General features: G+C 40.1%; 2 protein-coding genes across 4 annotated transcripts in view; one reads left to right on the forward strand and one right to left on the reverse strand.

Moving 5' to 3' along the window:
• Positions 1–9,102, reverse strand: part of FAM149B1 (family with sequence similarity 149 member B1) — an 80,061-nt gene extending 70,959 nt beyond the window's left edge. For 2 of the 3 annotated variants that reach the window (XM_017854526.1, XM_017854527.1), the window contains exons 1-2: positions 8,843–9,102; positions 2,070–2,174 (exon numbers count right to left, since the gene is read on the reverse strand). In XM_017854526.1, the coding sequence (XP_017710015.1) occupies positions 2,070–2,174; positions 8,843–8,889 (152 nt within the window). In that variant the 5' untranslated portion in view covers positions 8,890–9,102. The remainder of the gene's footprint in view (positions 1–2,069; positions 2,175–8,842) is intronic. The other variant, XM_017854529.1, reaches the window with a different exon arrangement.
• Positions 9,103–9,127: 25 nt separating this feature from the next.
• ECD (ecdysoneless cell cycle regulator) overlaps positions 9,128–16,366 on the forward strand; it is a 34,582-nt gene continuing 27,343 nt past the window's right edge. Inside the window, exons 1-2 of the mRNA XM_017854524.1 lie at positions 9,128–9,351; positions 13,259–13,476. Coding sequence (XP_017710013.1) covers positions 13,272–13,476 — 205 coding nt within the window. The 5' untranslated portion in view covers positions 9,128–9,351; positions 13,259–13,271. The remainder of the gene's footprint in view (positions 9,352–13,258; positions 13,477–16,366) is intronic.

The following is a 16,366-nucleotide window of genomic DNA, read 5'->3' on the forward strand; positions in this document are numbered from 1 at the left end:
TTTTTTTTTTTTTTTTTTTTTTTTTATTTTGGTAGAGACAGAGTTTTGCCATATTGCCCAGGCTGGTCTTGATCTCCTGAGTTCAAGCAATCCACCCGGCTTGGGTTCCCAAAGTGCTGAAACTACAGGTATGAGCCATTACACCCAGCCTATGATTATACAATATTTTTTTTTATCACACATTGCATCTCAGACACTAATTGAAGTTCTGAGAGACTGAAGAACCATCTTCCCTGTTCTATTACTTAAAATAACTACAGCTAATATTTACTCAGCATTTATTACATGCCAAGCATTGTGCCAAGTTTTACATACATTATCTCATTAATATTTGCAACATCCTGTAAGACGGGGTCCCGAACCCTGGGGCCATAGACCAATGCTGGTCTGCAGCCTGTTAGGAACTGGGCTGCAGAGCAGGAGGTGAGTAGGGGGTGAGTGCATGAAGCTTCATCTGTATTTACAGCAGCTCCCCATGGCTCACATTACCACCCGAGCTCCGCCTTCTGTCAGATCAGTGGTGGCATTAGATTCTCACAGGAGCACGAACTGCTCATGCAAGGGATCTATGTTGTGCATTCTTATGGAAATCTAATGCCTGATCATCTGTCACTGTCTCCCATCTTCCCCGGATGGAACTGTCTAGTTGCAGGAAAACAAGCTGTAAGGCTCCCACTGATTCTACATTATGGTGAGTTGTATAATTATTTCATCATATATTACAATGTAAACATAATAGAAATAAAGTGTATAATAAATGTAATGCACTTGAATCATCCTGAAACCATCCCTCACCCCACCACATAGTCCATGGAAAAACTATCTTCCACAAAACCGGTCCCTGGTGCCAAAAATGTTGGGGACTGCTGCTATAAGATATACTATTATCAGGTAAGTAATTTGCCCAATGTTACTCAGCTAATAAGTTACAGGACCAGGATTAAAAATCAGATGTTGGACTCCTCCTGAGTCCATGTTCTTTTTTATTTATGTTATGCTATTTTATTGTTTGTTTTTTATAATCTTGCTCTTTCTGATATTTATTTAATTTGTGTTTTTTCTTTCTTTTTTTTTTTTTTGAGATGGAGCCTTGCTCTGTAGCCCAGGCTGGAGTGCAGTGGCGTGATTTCGGTTCACTGCAAGCTCTGCCTCCCAGGTTCACGCCATTCTCCTGCCTCAGCCTCCCGAGTAGCTGGGACTACAGGCACCCACCACCATGCCTGGCTAATTTTTTTGTATTTTAGTAGAGACGGGGTTTCACCATGTTAGCCAGGATGGTCTCGATCTCCTGACCTTGTGATTCACCTGCCTCGGCCTCCCAAACTGCTGGGATTACAGGTGTGAGCCACTGCACCTAGACCAATTTATGTTTTTTCTTGAAACAAGGTCTCGCTCTTTCACCTAGGCTGGAGTATAGTAAGTAAACACAGTAAGCTGTGTTTATACCAGTAAGTGTAACCCGGGAGGCAGAGCTTGCATTGAGCCGAGACAGAGGCCTGACCTCGTGATCTGCCCGCCTCGGCCTCCCAAAATGCTGGGATTACAGGCATGAGCCACCGCGCCCAGCCTAATTTTATGTGTAAACACAGCCTGGACCTTCTGGGCTCAAGCAATCCTCCCACGTCAGCTTCCGTAGTAGCTGGGACCACAAGTGCACATCCCCACACTTGGCTATGTTTTTTTTGTTGTTGTTGTTTTTGTAGAGATGGGGTTTGCCATGTTGCCCAGGCTGGTCTTAAACTCCTGGGCTCAAATGATCCTCCCACCTTTTGGCCTCCCATAGTGCTGGGATTATAAGTACCGTGCTCTATGTTCTGTTTTTTGTTTGTTTGTTTTTTCACTCTAATCCCATGGCAGATTATCCATGTTCTTAACTACTTTATAATACTACTTCTCAAAGGTTATGAAAATATGTATGATGTTCTCATTAGCTGTTTCAGAATGAAAACTAAGTGGTACTGAAAACATGACAAAAATTCTTGCTTTGTTTTCATTAGCACAAGGCTTGACACCAATCCTAAGCCAAAAAACAAAACTGTTGCCATGAGCAAATGCAAAAGTATTATTACCTTTGGGAACTTGTGTCTTTCTCATGACTGTCACTGGTGGGGGAAACGTCCTCCAGTTTCTCAGGAGGGGGACGAGGGTTAAGAGCATGTTTTGTTATTCCTTTCCTATGAAACACAAAACAAAGTTATATTTCCTGTATAAAAAAATACATACAATTCAACAATTTAATCTAGAAGTCACAGTTACCTACTTTCTCTGCTCTGGAACTGCACTGTTTGATATGGTAGCCACCAGTGGTTAAAATGTGGCTAGTCAGAATTGTGTTTTAAGTGTAAAACACATTGGATTTCAAGAAGAATTTGCAATACCTCATTAATTATATTATCTTTTTTTTTTTTTTGAGACAGTCTTGCTCTGTCGCCCAGGCTGTAGTGCAGTGGCGCGATCTCGGCTCACTGCAAGCTCTGCCTCCTGGGTTCACGCCATTCTCCTGCCTCAGCCTCCCGAGTAGCTGGGACTACAGGCACCCACCATCACGCTCGGCTAATTTTTTGTATTTTTAGTAGAGACGGGGTTTCACCGTGTTAACCAGGATGGTCTCGATCTCCTGACCTCATGATCCACCCGCCTCGACCTCCCAAAGTGCTGGGATTACAGGTATGAGCCACCGCACCCGGCCTAATTATATTATCTTGATTACATATTAAAATGATAATATTTTGGATATATTGGGTTAAACAAAATATATTCTTAAAATTAATGTCACTACAAGTTGAAAATATAGTAGATATCACCACACACCAATTAGAACAGCTAAAATTAAAAATAATGATAACACAAAATGCAGGCATGGGTGTGGAGAAACCAGATGTCTCATACATTGCTGGCAGGAATGTCAAATGGTATAGCCATTCTGGAATAGTTTGACAGTTTCTAATAAAACTAAACATATGCATTTACCCAGAGCCCTAGCAGTTGCACTCTTGGACATTATGCCTAGAGCAATGAAAACTTACATTCATACAAAAATCTGTATACAAATGTTCACAACAGCTTTATTTACAATTGAAAAAAATAACTGGAAACAACTCAAATGTCCTTTAACATTGATATTTCCACATAATGGAATATTATTCAGCAATAAAAAGAAATAAACTATTGATACATGCAACAACTTGGATGGATCTGAAGGGCACCATGCTTTTAGTGCAAAATGCCAAAGCCAATAGAAAAACCATTAAATACTACAGTTTACCTTGAACAACACACGTTTAAACTGTGTGAGCCCATTTATATGCAGAATTTTTCAATAAATATATTGGAAAATTTTTTGGAGATTTGCAACAATTTGAAGAAACTCAACAGATGAACCATGTAACCTAGAAATATCGAAAATTTCAGAAAAAGGTATGTCATGAATGTGTAAAATATGCATAACTACCAGTCTATTTTTGTGTTGACTATGTTATTAGTAAGGCTTCTAGTTAACAGCAGGCTATTAGTAGTTAAGTTCTGGGGGAGTCGAAATTTAAACGTGGATGTTTTACTGTACAGGGGGTTGATACCCCTAACCCCTGCATTGTTTAAGGGCCATTTATATAATGGTATATTGGACAACACTATAGTGGTAGAGAACAGATTAATAGTTGCCATGGATGAAGACAAGAGTGGATATAACTACAAAGGGATAGGGATACCCAATGAAGTTCCTTGGTGGTGATGAAACAGCTATCTTGATTTATAGTCATATTTGCAGTAATCTGTAAATGGGACCAACTTGCATAGAAAGAACTATGTACACACATACCCATGCACAGGAGTGGATGTAAAAACTGGATAAGGTCTGTAGGTCTAGTTAACAGTATTGTACCAATGTCAGTTTCCTGGCTTTGAAATTATACCACAGTTACATAAGATGTCATCATTGGGGGAAGATGAGTGAAGGGTTCATGGGACTCTTAGTACTATTTTTACAACTTCCTGTGAGTCTATAATTATTTCAAATTAAAAAGGTAAAAAAATTTCACTTTTATTTTTTGAGATGGGGTCTTGTTGTGTTGTCCAAACTGGAGTACAGTGGTGTGGTCATAGCTCACTGCAGCCTTGACCTCCTGGGCTCAAAGGATTCTTCTGTCTCAGCCTCCTGTGTAGCTGAGACTACAGGTGCTCACCACCACACTTGGCCAATTATTTAATTTTTAATTTTTTTTTTTTAGAGATGGGGATCTTGCTATGTTGCTCAGGCTGGTCTCTAACTCCTGGCCTCAAATGATCCTCCTACCTCTGCCTCCCAAAGTTCTGGGATTCAAAACATGAGCCACTGCACTCGGCCAATTTCACCTTTCTTTTTTAATGTGACCACCTGAAAATTTTAAATTACATATGTGGCTTATATCATATTCGTATTGAATATTGCTGCTCTAGAGACTCCAATGTGTGCACTGGATTAAGCTATGGGGTCAATCATTATATGTTCCAGTAATCTATGGGGTCAATCAATATATGTTCCTAGTAATCTATGGGGTCAATCAATATATGTTCCTAGTAATCTATGGTAGACTTTCCTCACAAAATTCTGTAGTCAAATAAATTTAGCAATTGTAATAGGTTAAACAAAGTTGCACAGGTCTTTTTACAAGAGGTCTTCCAGGTCTTTAATATGCAAATGTATGTCATAAATCTCAAATACTCTTATTTCAAAGGAAACTAAGGCACAGAAAGATTAAATAACCTGCTTAAGGTCACATGGTTAGTAAGTGATGAAGCCAAGATTCAAATTCTAGTAGTCTGGCTCTCAGAGGAAGGCCTCTAGAAGGAAATGAAGAGTTGGAGATTTTAGTGAATTGTATCATTGTTCTATACAAAGATAAAGCTAAGAGTCCAGTCAGTGGAGCTTGCACTTTAAATTATTTCTCAAATTGTGGAGATCAATTTGTGCAGAGTCATCTGTATGTCTCTCATTCAGTGATCCTACAACCAAGAGTTTGTCTTTGAAAAAGTGGAAAGGATCATAAATACAAATTCAAGCTATGAAATAGAGACTTAAGACATTTTTTTAGTCTGCCAGGGAAATCTGAATTGACAATTAGATGATAACAAAGAAATATCATTAAATTTAATAATAGCACTATGACTACATACAAAAAGTCCATAATTTTTAGAGATACATAATGACATATATAGGAGTGAAATGGCAGTATCTGCGGTTTTGCTTTCCTTATTTCACAGACAGGCACAGAGAAGTTAAGAAAGGGATAAGGAGGCTGGGCATGGTGGCTCAAGCCTGTAATCCCAGCACTTTGGGAGGCTGAGGCGGGCAGATCACATCCTGGTTAACACGGTGAAATCCTGTCTCTACTAAAAATACGAAAAATTAGCCGGTGTCATGGCGGGTACCTGTAGTCCCAGCTACTTGGGAGGCTGAGGCAGGAGAATGGTGTGAACCTGGGAGGTGGAGCTTGCAGTGAGCCGAGGTGGTGCCACTACACTCCAGCCTGGGCAACAGAGCAAGACTCCGTCTCAAGAAAAAAAAAGAAAAAAGAAAAAAGGATAAGGAAGATAGATGAAGCAAACATATTAACTTTGTTAACTGCTGAATGTGGGGTGACAGGTAGTTCATGATACTATTCTCTATATGTTCATGTTTGAAATTTTTCATTAAAAAATATTAAGCTGTATGTTGAAAATCATTCCTTTCCCAAACTCTTTTCAACAATTATAATTTTTAATGGTTAGGTAGAAAACTAAAGTTATTGCTTCAAAGCAGGTTATCATTATTATAACATCTAAAGTAAAAATTGCTTTGAATTTGCTCCCATTTAGATACATTTTATCTTCATTATTCACTTCATCCTGACTCCAGTTACAGAATCATCTTTTGGGCCTTATAGGGAGTATCAAATCAACAATCAAGAACAAGTAGGCCAGGCGCAGTGGCTCCACATCTATAATCCCAGCACTTTGGGAGGCCAAGGCAGGCAGATCGCTAGAGTTCAGGAGTTCAAGACCAGCCTGGGGCGAAACCACATCTCTACTAAAAAATACAAAAATTAGCTGAGCATGTAGTCCTGCAACTTGGGAAGCTGAGGTGGGAGAATCACTTGAACCTAGGAGGTGGAGGTTGCAACTGAGCCAAGATGGCACCACTGCACTCCAACCTGTGTGACAGAACTCTGTCTCAAAAACAAAAAACAAAAAACAAAAAAAAAAAAACAGAAAGAAAACTGGTATAACTATCCTAGTTAATAATAATTCTGGCCCAATAAGTGCCTATCATTTTTTTCCATACAAGATTTTTTTTAAACTTTCAGAATGGTTGGAATTAATCATAAAAGCAGATTTTTAGCTAAACCTCAGTCACTTTATTGGGAAACGACTGTTTAAGTAGAAACAACACATTCCAAATCTAAGAGATGACTGTTTCTTCCTCCTAGTTCCCAAAGTTTACTAGGAACTAAACTGCTACCATGTAGAAGTCTTGTTCCTTAATAAATAATAAGCTTCTAAAAGGCAAAGAGAGGTTTCAGACTTATTTTCTTTGTACGCCTATTGTATCCCAAGTAAAAGTGGGAAGGGACAAGGAAAATACCATTTATTGAGGATGTATATGTGTCAAGCTCCACACCATCATTTTATTCATATTTTATTTATTTTTTTGAGACAGAGTCTTGCTCTGTCGCCCAGGTTGGAGTGCAGTGGCGTGATCTCGGCTCACTGCAACCTCCGCCTCCCAGGTTCAAGTGATTCTCATGCCTCAGCCTCCCAAGTAGCTGAGATTACAGGCATGTGCCACCATGCCCAGCTAATTTTTTGCACTTTTAGTAGAGACGGGGTTTCACCATGTTGCCCAGGCTGGTTTTGAACTGAGCTCAGGCAATCGCTCGCCTTGGTCTCCCAAAGTGCTAGGATTACAGGCGTGGGGGCCCACACCATCATTTTAAATAAGCTTTTGGATAAGGTCTTATTCCTATATTACAGAAACGAAGGCTCAGTGACGTAGTAATTTGCCTAAGTCACGTGGCTGGAAGAGAGCCTAGTCAGAAACTCAAGAATGACTCAAAATATCACGCTTGCAATTATCATGTACGTGTATGATAATTAACAATATTTAATCAATACATTTAATTAAATTTAATTAGTTAATATTTAATACATATTAACGGTTAATAATTAATACATTTATGGTTGCTAAAATTACATAGCTAAATGAAGGGAAAAAGTTAATATTTAATTAATAAATTTACTTATAGGTAATATGTAATTAATAGATTTATGGTTGCTAAAATTATATAGTTCCATGAAGGAAAAAAAATTGAAATTTGGGGTTAAAACCCAAGTTCAACTCCTGAGTTTTTTGGCTATATAATCTTAAAATGTGTAACATTTCTGATATAATTTCACCTCCTGAAAGACTGAAGATAATCATACCCACTTTATAGAGTTGTTAAGAAGATCAAAAAGTGAAGTCAGCTGGGCATGGTGGCTCAAGCCAGCATTTTGGGGGGCCAAGGTAGGAGAATAGGTCGAGTCCAGGAGTTTGAGACCAGCCTGGGCAACATAGTGAGACCCTGTCTCTACCAAAAAAAAATTTTGTTTAAATTAGCCAGTTGTGGTGGTGTGCACCTGTAGTCCCAACTACTCGGGAGGCTACATTGTGAGGATCACCTGAGCCTATAGGTGGAGGCTGCAGTGAGCAAGGATTGCACCACTGCCCTCCAGCCTGGACAACAGAGCAAGACCCTGTCTCCAAAAAAAAAAAAAAAAAGTGAAGGCCCTTTTGGAAGTGTAAAGCATTAATAAATGTATGACACTATTATTACTTTCTAAATTATTATACAACACTTTAATCAGGGTAGCGGGATGGCTCTTTTTTATTATTTATTTATTTATTTATTTTGAGACGGAGTTTCACTCTTGTCACCCAGGCTGGAGTGCGGACGGCGTGATCTCCACTCACTGCAACCTCTGCCTCTCGGGTTCAAGTGATTCTCCTGCCTCAGCCTCCCAAGTAGCTGGGATTACAGGCGCCCACCACCACGCCCGGCCAATTTTTTTTTTTGTATTTTTAGTAGAGATGAGGTTTCGCCATGTTGGCCAGGGTAGTCTCGAACTCCTGGCATCAAATGATCCGCCCGCCTCAGCCTCCCAAGGTGCTGGGATTAGAAGTGTGAGCCACCGCGCCCGGCCGTGGGGGGGGGGATCTTTTTAAAGCCAGAAATATTTGCTCTCTAAAGTCTCAAAAGCAAAACTGATCTTTATGGATTCTGGTGCTTAATTGCAGAGGTGGGGAGGCAGTACGTGTGATGGTTATGACCACAGGCTTCAGCATCAGATCGACATCAGGTTTGTACCTCTCAGCTCTACCACCTTCAAGCTGTGTGATCTTTGGCATGCTACAACCTTTAATTCTGGGATCTTTAGCTGTAGAATGTGCAAAATAATGTTCCCAATCTGATATCATTGATAGGAGTGAGCAAATGTGTGTAAACAGCTTTGCACAGTGTCAAGTGAGCACTTCCCTGGAGCCTTCAGTTAGCTATTAATAACTTCTCGAGCTATCATGGCCATTAACAATGGGACCTGAAGCACTGCGGATGCTACAAATGCTTCAGCGGACCCAGTTCCTGAGTTCAGGAATTACAGACCAAGGGGACACGCCTTCAGCTGGAGATGGAGGAAGAAGGGGCAACGTCCAGCAGGGCAGAGAGGAGAGAATTCCGAAGAAAAATCTCTCCCCAGCCCTGGGAAAGGAAAGGAACGAAGGACTGGTCAAGGAGGGTCCCCAGAGCGCCCGCGGCCCGCCCCGGCTGGGGTGGCTGAGCAGTCCACTCACAGCTCCAAGCTCTGTGGCACCGTCTTCCTACTGTATCTGGAGATCATCCTCCTCCTCCTCCTCCTCCTCAGCCGCGGCCGGGGCGGGCACGCCAGGGTGGGGGCCTCCGGGCCTGGCCCTCCCGCCAGCTCCGGCCCGGCCCCCTCCCGCCACCTACCGGCCCCGTCTTGCCCAGTCGCCTAGACTCCGAGCCGCCACCTCCCCAGGATCACCACCTCTCCAGTTCTCCGACCTCCCCGCCTTGCCGCGGGGGCGGAAGTGACGAAGGCACCCGGGCACCCGCAGAATGCTCTCACCGACGCACAGCAGTGACGACACACAAGGTTCCGGGGACTGAGCGGGTTTCAGACTTTCAGGATTTCGACTGGCCACAGGTCCCGGGCAGGCGTCAGGACAGAGCCTGATCCAGGCTTCGGCCGCCTGTAGCAGCTCTCGATCAGCTCTCGGAGTCGGAGAGGCGGCTAAGGAAAGGTGCCGCAGCAGAAACGCGCAGGAGAGGCCCTGGAACCGTAAGATAAATTGGCTTCATTTTGTTAGATGGCAGGAGGGAGCCTAGACTGGATAAGGAGCGCTAGACTCCAAGTCAAGCCCCTGCTGCTTAGTCGCTTCTCTTTCTGTGCTCTGGGTTTTCTCATATGTACAGTGAGGCATTAACCTGAGTAGTGATCATAGAGTCCCTTCAAGTTGTGACACCAAATTCTGCATAATGAGGTGTGTTTGGCCTTATGGGGTGAATGGGTAAAATTACTGTCTGTCCCTCTGCGTTGAAAGGCAAAATGATGATTTGGTCAGACTGTGGTGAGTGGGTGTCTGGATAGAAGAAGTAGGTTCCTTATGAGTCTCTTAGAAAGCTGAGTAAGATTGGAATCATGGAGTTAGGGTGGTGCATCCACCGCCGTTCCTTCCTTTACCAAGCATCACCTGGCAGCAAGAATAAACTAGTACTCTTATTTAGGAAAACCCTTAGAAAATTAAGAGATAAGTAAGGAAAACCCCTAGGAAATTAAGAAATATCAATGCAACCTCCGTCAAAATACCAATGACATTCTTCACAGTCATAGAAAAAAGATCCTAAAATTTATATGGAACCACAAAAGACCCAGAATAGCCAAAGCTATCTTGAGCAAAAAGAACAAAACTGGAAGAATCACATTACCTGACTTCAGATTATACAACAGAGTTATAGTAACCAAAACAGCAGGGCACTGGCATAAAAACAGGAACAGAATAGAGAACCCAGAAACAAATCCATATGTCGGCAGTGAATTCATTTTCAACAAAGGTACCAAAAACATACATTGGGGAAAAGACAGTCTCTTCAATAAATGGTACTGGGAAAACTGATACCCATATGCAGAAGAATGAAACCAGACCCACTACCTCCCACCATATACAAAAATCAAGTCAAAATGGATTAGAGACTTAAATCTAAGCCCTCAAACTATGAAACTACTAAAAGGAAATATTGGGGAAACTCTCTAGGACATTGGGCAAAGATTTCCTGAGTAATATCCCGCAAACAGAGGCAGCCAAAACAAAAATGGACAAATGGGAGCACATCAAGTTAAAAAGCTTCTACACAGCAAAGGAATTAATCGACAAAGTGAAGAGAGAACCCACAGAATGGGAGAAAATATTTGCAAATTACCCATCTGACAAGGGATTAATAACCAAAATATATAAGGAGCTCAAACAACTCTCTAGGAAGCAGTCTAATAATTGATTAAAAATTGGACAAAAACTCTGAATAGACATTTCTCAAAGAAGACATAAAAATATCAAACAGGTTTGTGAAAAGGTTCTCAATATCACTGATCATCAGAGAAATGCAAGTCAAAGCTACAATAAGATAGTATCTCACCCCAGTTAAAATGGCTGTTATCCATAAGACAGGCAATAACAAATGCTGGCAAGGATTTGGAGAAAACACTATTGGTGAGAATGTAAGTTAGTGCAGTCACTATGGAGAACAGTTTTGGAGATTCCTCAAGAAACTAAAAATAGAGCTACTATGTGATCCAGCAATCCCACTGCTGGGTGTTTACCCAAAAGAAAGGAAATCAGTATATTAAAGAGATATCTGCACTCCCATGTTTATTGCAGCACTATTCTCAGTAGCTAAGATTTGGAAGCAACCTGTGTCCATCAACAGATAAATGAATGAAGAAAATGTGGTGCATACACACAGTGGAGTACTTTCCAGCCATTAAAAAGAAAAAATGAGATTCTGTTATTTGTAACAACATGGATGGAACTGGAGATCATTATGTTAAGTGAAAAAGGCTGGCACAGAAAGATAAACTTCAAATGTTCTCACTAATTTGTAGGAGCTAAAAATGAAAACAGTTGAACTCATGGAGATAGCAACTAGAAGGATGGTTACCAGAGGCTGGGAAGGGTTGCAGAGGGTTTGTGGGGGAGTGGGATGGTTAAAGCGTACAAAAAAATAGAGCTAATGAAAACTAGTATTTGGTAGCACAACAGGGTAACTGTAGTAAATAATACTTTAATTGTACATTTTAAAATAACTAAAAGTTCAGATGAGGCACGTCCTAGCTACAAAATTTTTTTTTAATAAAAATAACTAAAAGAGTATAATTAGATTGTTTGTAACACAAAGGATAAATCCTTAAGGTGATGGATATCTCATTTACCTTGAGGTGCTTATAATGCATTTTATACCTGTATCAAAATATCTCATGTACCCCACAAATATATACACCTACTATGTACTCTTCAAAATTAAAAAAGAAAAAAAAGAAAAACACTTTGGGAGGCTGAGGCAGGCGGATCACGAGGTCAAGAGTTGGAGACCAGCCTGGCCAATATGGTAAAACCCCCTCTCTACTAAAATACAAAATTAGCCTGGTGTGGTGGCAGGCACCTATAGTCCCAGCTACTCGGGAGGCTGGGGCAAAAGAATCACTTGAACCTAGGAGGCAGAGGTTGCAGTGAGCTGAGATCTCACCACTGCACTCCAGCCTGGGTGACAGAGTGAGACTCCATCTCAAAAAAAAAAAAAAAAAAAAAAAAGAAAAGAAAGATATACCTACCATCCCATGAGACTTGAAAAAGGGGCAAATTTAGGACAAAGGTAAGATGACAGGACACGAATGTTTTGTAGTTTTGAATTTCTCTACGCCGTACAATGTTCATAAAAAGGAGAAATGTACATTCTGCAGAGCAATATAGATTATTCTTTAGAGTTTAAGTAACAAAATTTTAAAGCAGGGAGAGATTTTAGAGATGGTAGGTAACTTATCCTAAATTAAAGAAAAAAACCCAGAAAGAGAAAGTGAAGAGTCCACAGTGGCACAGCTAATTAGTGGCAGAACTGGGGTTTTTGATAGTATGTAAACAGTGGACATTAGTGCAGTGTTTCTCGAAATATGTTACACATACCACTGCTAGTACAAGGGCAAACATTAAAAATTTCATTCTTTACTTCCAAAATAGGAAAAACATAAAAAATAAAGATTTTATTCTTACATACGTATTAATTGGGGAATGTGATACTGGATTTCTATTCACTGTATTATATCAAGGTTTCCTTTTAACGTAATTTTAAAGATAAAGTTTTAAGTGTAAAGAGTCATTAAAAATAATGTTAGGCCAGGTGCAGTGGCTCATGCCTGTAATCCCAGCACTTTCGGAGACCAAGGCGGAAGAACTGCTTGAGCTCAGGAGTTCTAGACCAGCCTGGGCAACATGGCAAAACCTTGCCTCTACTGAAAATACAAAAAAAAAATTAGCTGGGCATGGTGGCACACACCTGTGGTCCCAGCTACTTGGGAGGCTGAGGTAGGAGGATGGCTTGAGCCCGAGAGGTGGAGGTTGCAGTGAGCTGTGATCATGCCACTGCACTCCAGCCTGGGCAACGAGAGTGAAACTCCAACTCAAATAAATAAATAAATGAAGTTTAAAAAATTAAATAAATATTACTGTAGGTGGTGTGTGGTCAAGGCAAAAACCATGATGATGGTATGTGGCTAACTAAATTTTATTTATTATTTATTTATTTATTTATTTTGAGATGGAGTCTTGCTCTGTCACCCAAGCTGGAGTGCAGTGGCATGATCTTGGCTCATTGCAACCTCTGCCTCCTAGGTTCAAGTGATTCTCCTGCTTTAGCCTCCTGAGTAGCTAGGATCACAGGTGCCTGCCACCACACCCAGCTAATTTTTGTATTTTTAGTAGAGATGAGGTTTCACCGTGTCGGCCAGGCTGGTCTGAAACTCCTGACCTCCAATGATCTGCTTGCCTCGGCCTCCCAAAGTGCTAGGATTACATGCATGAACCACTGTGCCCGGCCTAACTAAATTTTAGAAAACAGTGTTCATAGAGTCATCTAAAAGAGTTCAGATGTTAACTTCTGCATTGTTCTATGTGGTTTATATTTTGGAACTTTAAATGTAGTTTTCAAAGAAGAATGGAAGAAACCATGAAGCTTGCTACAATGGAAGACACAGTGGAGTACCACCTGTTCCTGATACCAGATGAATCAAGGGACTCAGATAAACACAAAGAGGTTCTTCAGAAGTATATTGAGAGAATAATGACCCAGTTTGCACCTATGCTGGTCCCCTACATCTGGCAGAATCAGCCTTTCAATCTCAGATATAAACCTGGGAAAGGTAAGGCTGTTTTACTTGTGTGGATTAGTGTGACTTTTAATGTTATCCTGACAACAGTGATGTGTATGTGTAATAGTCCACACTTCATTCAGTGTTGCCGGGAAGAGATTAATGCACTAAACTTTTTAGGTAAGTAATACTTGTCTATATTCAGTTAGCCATAAAGCTTTGTTTTAAAAAAAAATCATATTAATGAAAACTTTCTAAATCTGCCTTAGGAATTAGCATATACTAAACATTATTAAACTCATGGCTATTCTTTTGAACTTTAGTTACTATACTATGCCATAATGTATCTAAGTATCTATACTAAACAGTTTCAGGTATCTGGCTTTAATCATGGTTCCTTTTTTGCTGTTACTCAGTATTCCTTATGTTAATGATGTGTTGAGTAGGCTGCCTTGTTTCATATAGCCGTTTTGGTGAGGATCTGAGTGGCTCTGCCCAGGTTATAAAGATAAATAATTGGGCTTTATGGCTAATACTTGCCACTTACAAGCATTTTGAGGTTTCTTCATTGCTTCCCTGTGTTGTTGGTGCTTGAGATCTGATCTCTGGCAAAATATGGCACTCTGTCCTTTTATGAGAAAAACCCAGGATTAAAGTAGGAGGGAGCAGAGAGACCAAAGAATCACTCAGACAGGTCTGTCTTAGCAAGTAGATGAGTTTATTAGGACTTACAGACAGGACACTCCTGGGCAGCATCAGGACAGCTCCAGAAATCTGCCCCACCTCCCATCTTTAAGCTGCTTGTAAGCTAATTTTTTGGCTCTTTGCCTACTGCGTATAAGCTAATTTTTTGGCTCTTTGCCTACTGCGTATATGCAATGACACTGTTTTCCTTGGTATGTTCCCAGCTATGCCCTGCAATGTTTGGGTTCTCAGGACGTGTTCCTCTGCTCGGCATGATGGCTTTGGCTTGCCAGCTGGCCTTCGAAGTTTAAGCAGCAGACATATACCCTTAAGTAGCCTGGTGGGGAACTGGTCACACTACAGTTCTGTCATTTCTTATAGTTTTATGAAAATAAATCATGGATAGGTGACCAAGTCTCTCCTTACACAGTGACTTATGTGAGGTCTTATTTAGGATCAGGAGCCTGGCATCTTGTGATACCATCACAAGATACCCCCATGTATACATCACAAGTATACATCACTGTGATACTCTCAGTTTAGTGCTTATCTCTTATCTTTTGGCTAGCAATTGCTACATATCTTCCCTACTGTTAATTTTATTGAACTCTTATTCATTGACATACATATGATATTTATTGACAAGAACACTGTCACATTGGTGCAGCACATCTAAAACCAACCCTTTATCTGTCTCTAGAAAACCATTTTTACTGTTTTCTTATCTTGTTTAATGGCATTGCCATCCACCCAGTTATCCAAGCTAGTCAGTAATTCAGAATCATAATCAGTTCCTCACTTCACCATGTTCAGTCAGATGCTAAATCCTGAATGCTTCTAAAATATGACCCCTTCTGTACATCTGTTTGGCTTCAATGTAGGCCCTCTTTATCTCTACATTTGAAAAACAACAACAGCCTCCTAACTTACCTCTCTGGTTCCTGTCTTTCTAGTTCCTCACACTGTTGCCAGTTACGTTTGTAAAACAAACTTGATTGTGTCACTCTCCTGCTTAATATCCTTCAGTAGTTCCCATTGCTTTAAGATGAAATTTAAATCGAAGTCTAATATAGACAAAACTGAAATACAAAAAATATAGTTACTTTAATTGTATTCTCTAGTTGAAGAAACTTGAGATCTGGGGTGGGGAGAAGAAGAGTTGGTTGGGCTGTTCTTCTACCTATTGTTTGCCATGGCAACTCTTGAGACACTCTGTAATGCACTTGTTTGACCTTCATTCTGTTAATGTGGGATATTACTGTACATTGATTTTCATGTGTTGAACCATCCTTACATCTCAGGAATAAATCCCACTTGGTCATGGTGAATAATCTATTTAATGTGCTGTTTAATTCAGATTGCTGATATTTTGTTAAGGATTTCTGTGTTGATATTCATCAGGGATATTGATCTACAGTTTTCTTATATTGTCTTTGTCTGACTTTGGTGTTAGGGTAATGCTGGCCTCAGAAGGAATTTGGGGATTCCCTCCCCTTTATTTTTTTGGAAGATTTTGAGGATTGATGTCAAATTCTTTAAATGTTTGGAAGAGTTCCGCAGTGAAGCCAGTTTTTCTTTGTTAGGAGCTTTTGGATTATTGATTCAATCTCCTTACTAGTTATAGATCTGTTCAGATTTTTGTATTTCTCATGATCCAGTCTTGACAGATTGTGTATTTTTAGGAATTTGTCGATTTCTTCTACGTTATCCAACTTACTGGTATACCATCGTTCATAGAATTATATCTTTCTTGTTTCTATGACATAAGTTGTGCTGTCTCCTCTTTGATTTCCGATTTTAGTTTTTTGAGTATTTGCTCTTATTCCTGGTTAATTAAGTTAATAGTTTGTCAATCTTTTCAAAAAAACCCAACTCAGTTGTTTTGTTTTTCTGTTATTTTTTCTGGTCTCTATTTATTTATCTCTGCTGTAATGTTTATTATTCCTTCCTTATGCTAGGTTTGGGTTTAGTTTTTATTTTTTGTTTTGTTTTGTTTTTTTTGAGGTATAGGTTGTTGATTTGAGATCTTTCACACCTACAAACTTCCTTTTTAGCACTGCTTTCGCTGAATTCCTTAAGTTTTGGTATGATATGCATTCATTTTCATTCGTCCCAAGATATTTTCTAATTTCCCTGTGATTTATTCCAAGAGTGTGTTGTTTAGTTTCCATGTATTTGTGAATAGTGCACGTTTGAAAACTTGTGCTCCATCCAAATCTAGCGTCCTGGTATTCCCAGAATACTCTATACATACATA

Source organism: Rhinopithecus bieti, unplaced genomic scaffold, assembly GCF_001698545.2.
Source record: "Rhinopithecus bieti isolate Rb0 unplaced genomic scaffold, ASM169854v2 scaffold_36008, whole genome shotgun sequence".
Lineage (NCBI taxonomy): Eukaryota > Metazoa > Chordata > Mammalia > Primates > Cercopithecidae > Rhinopithecus > Rhinopithecus bieti.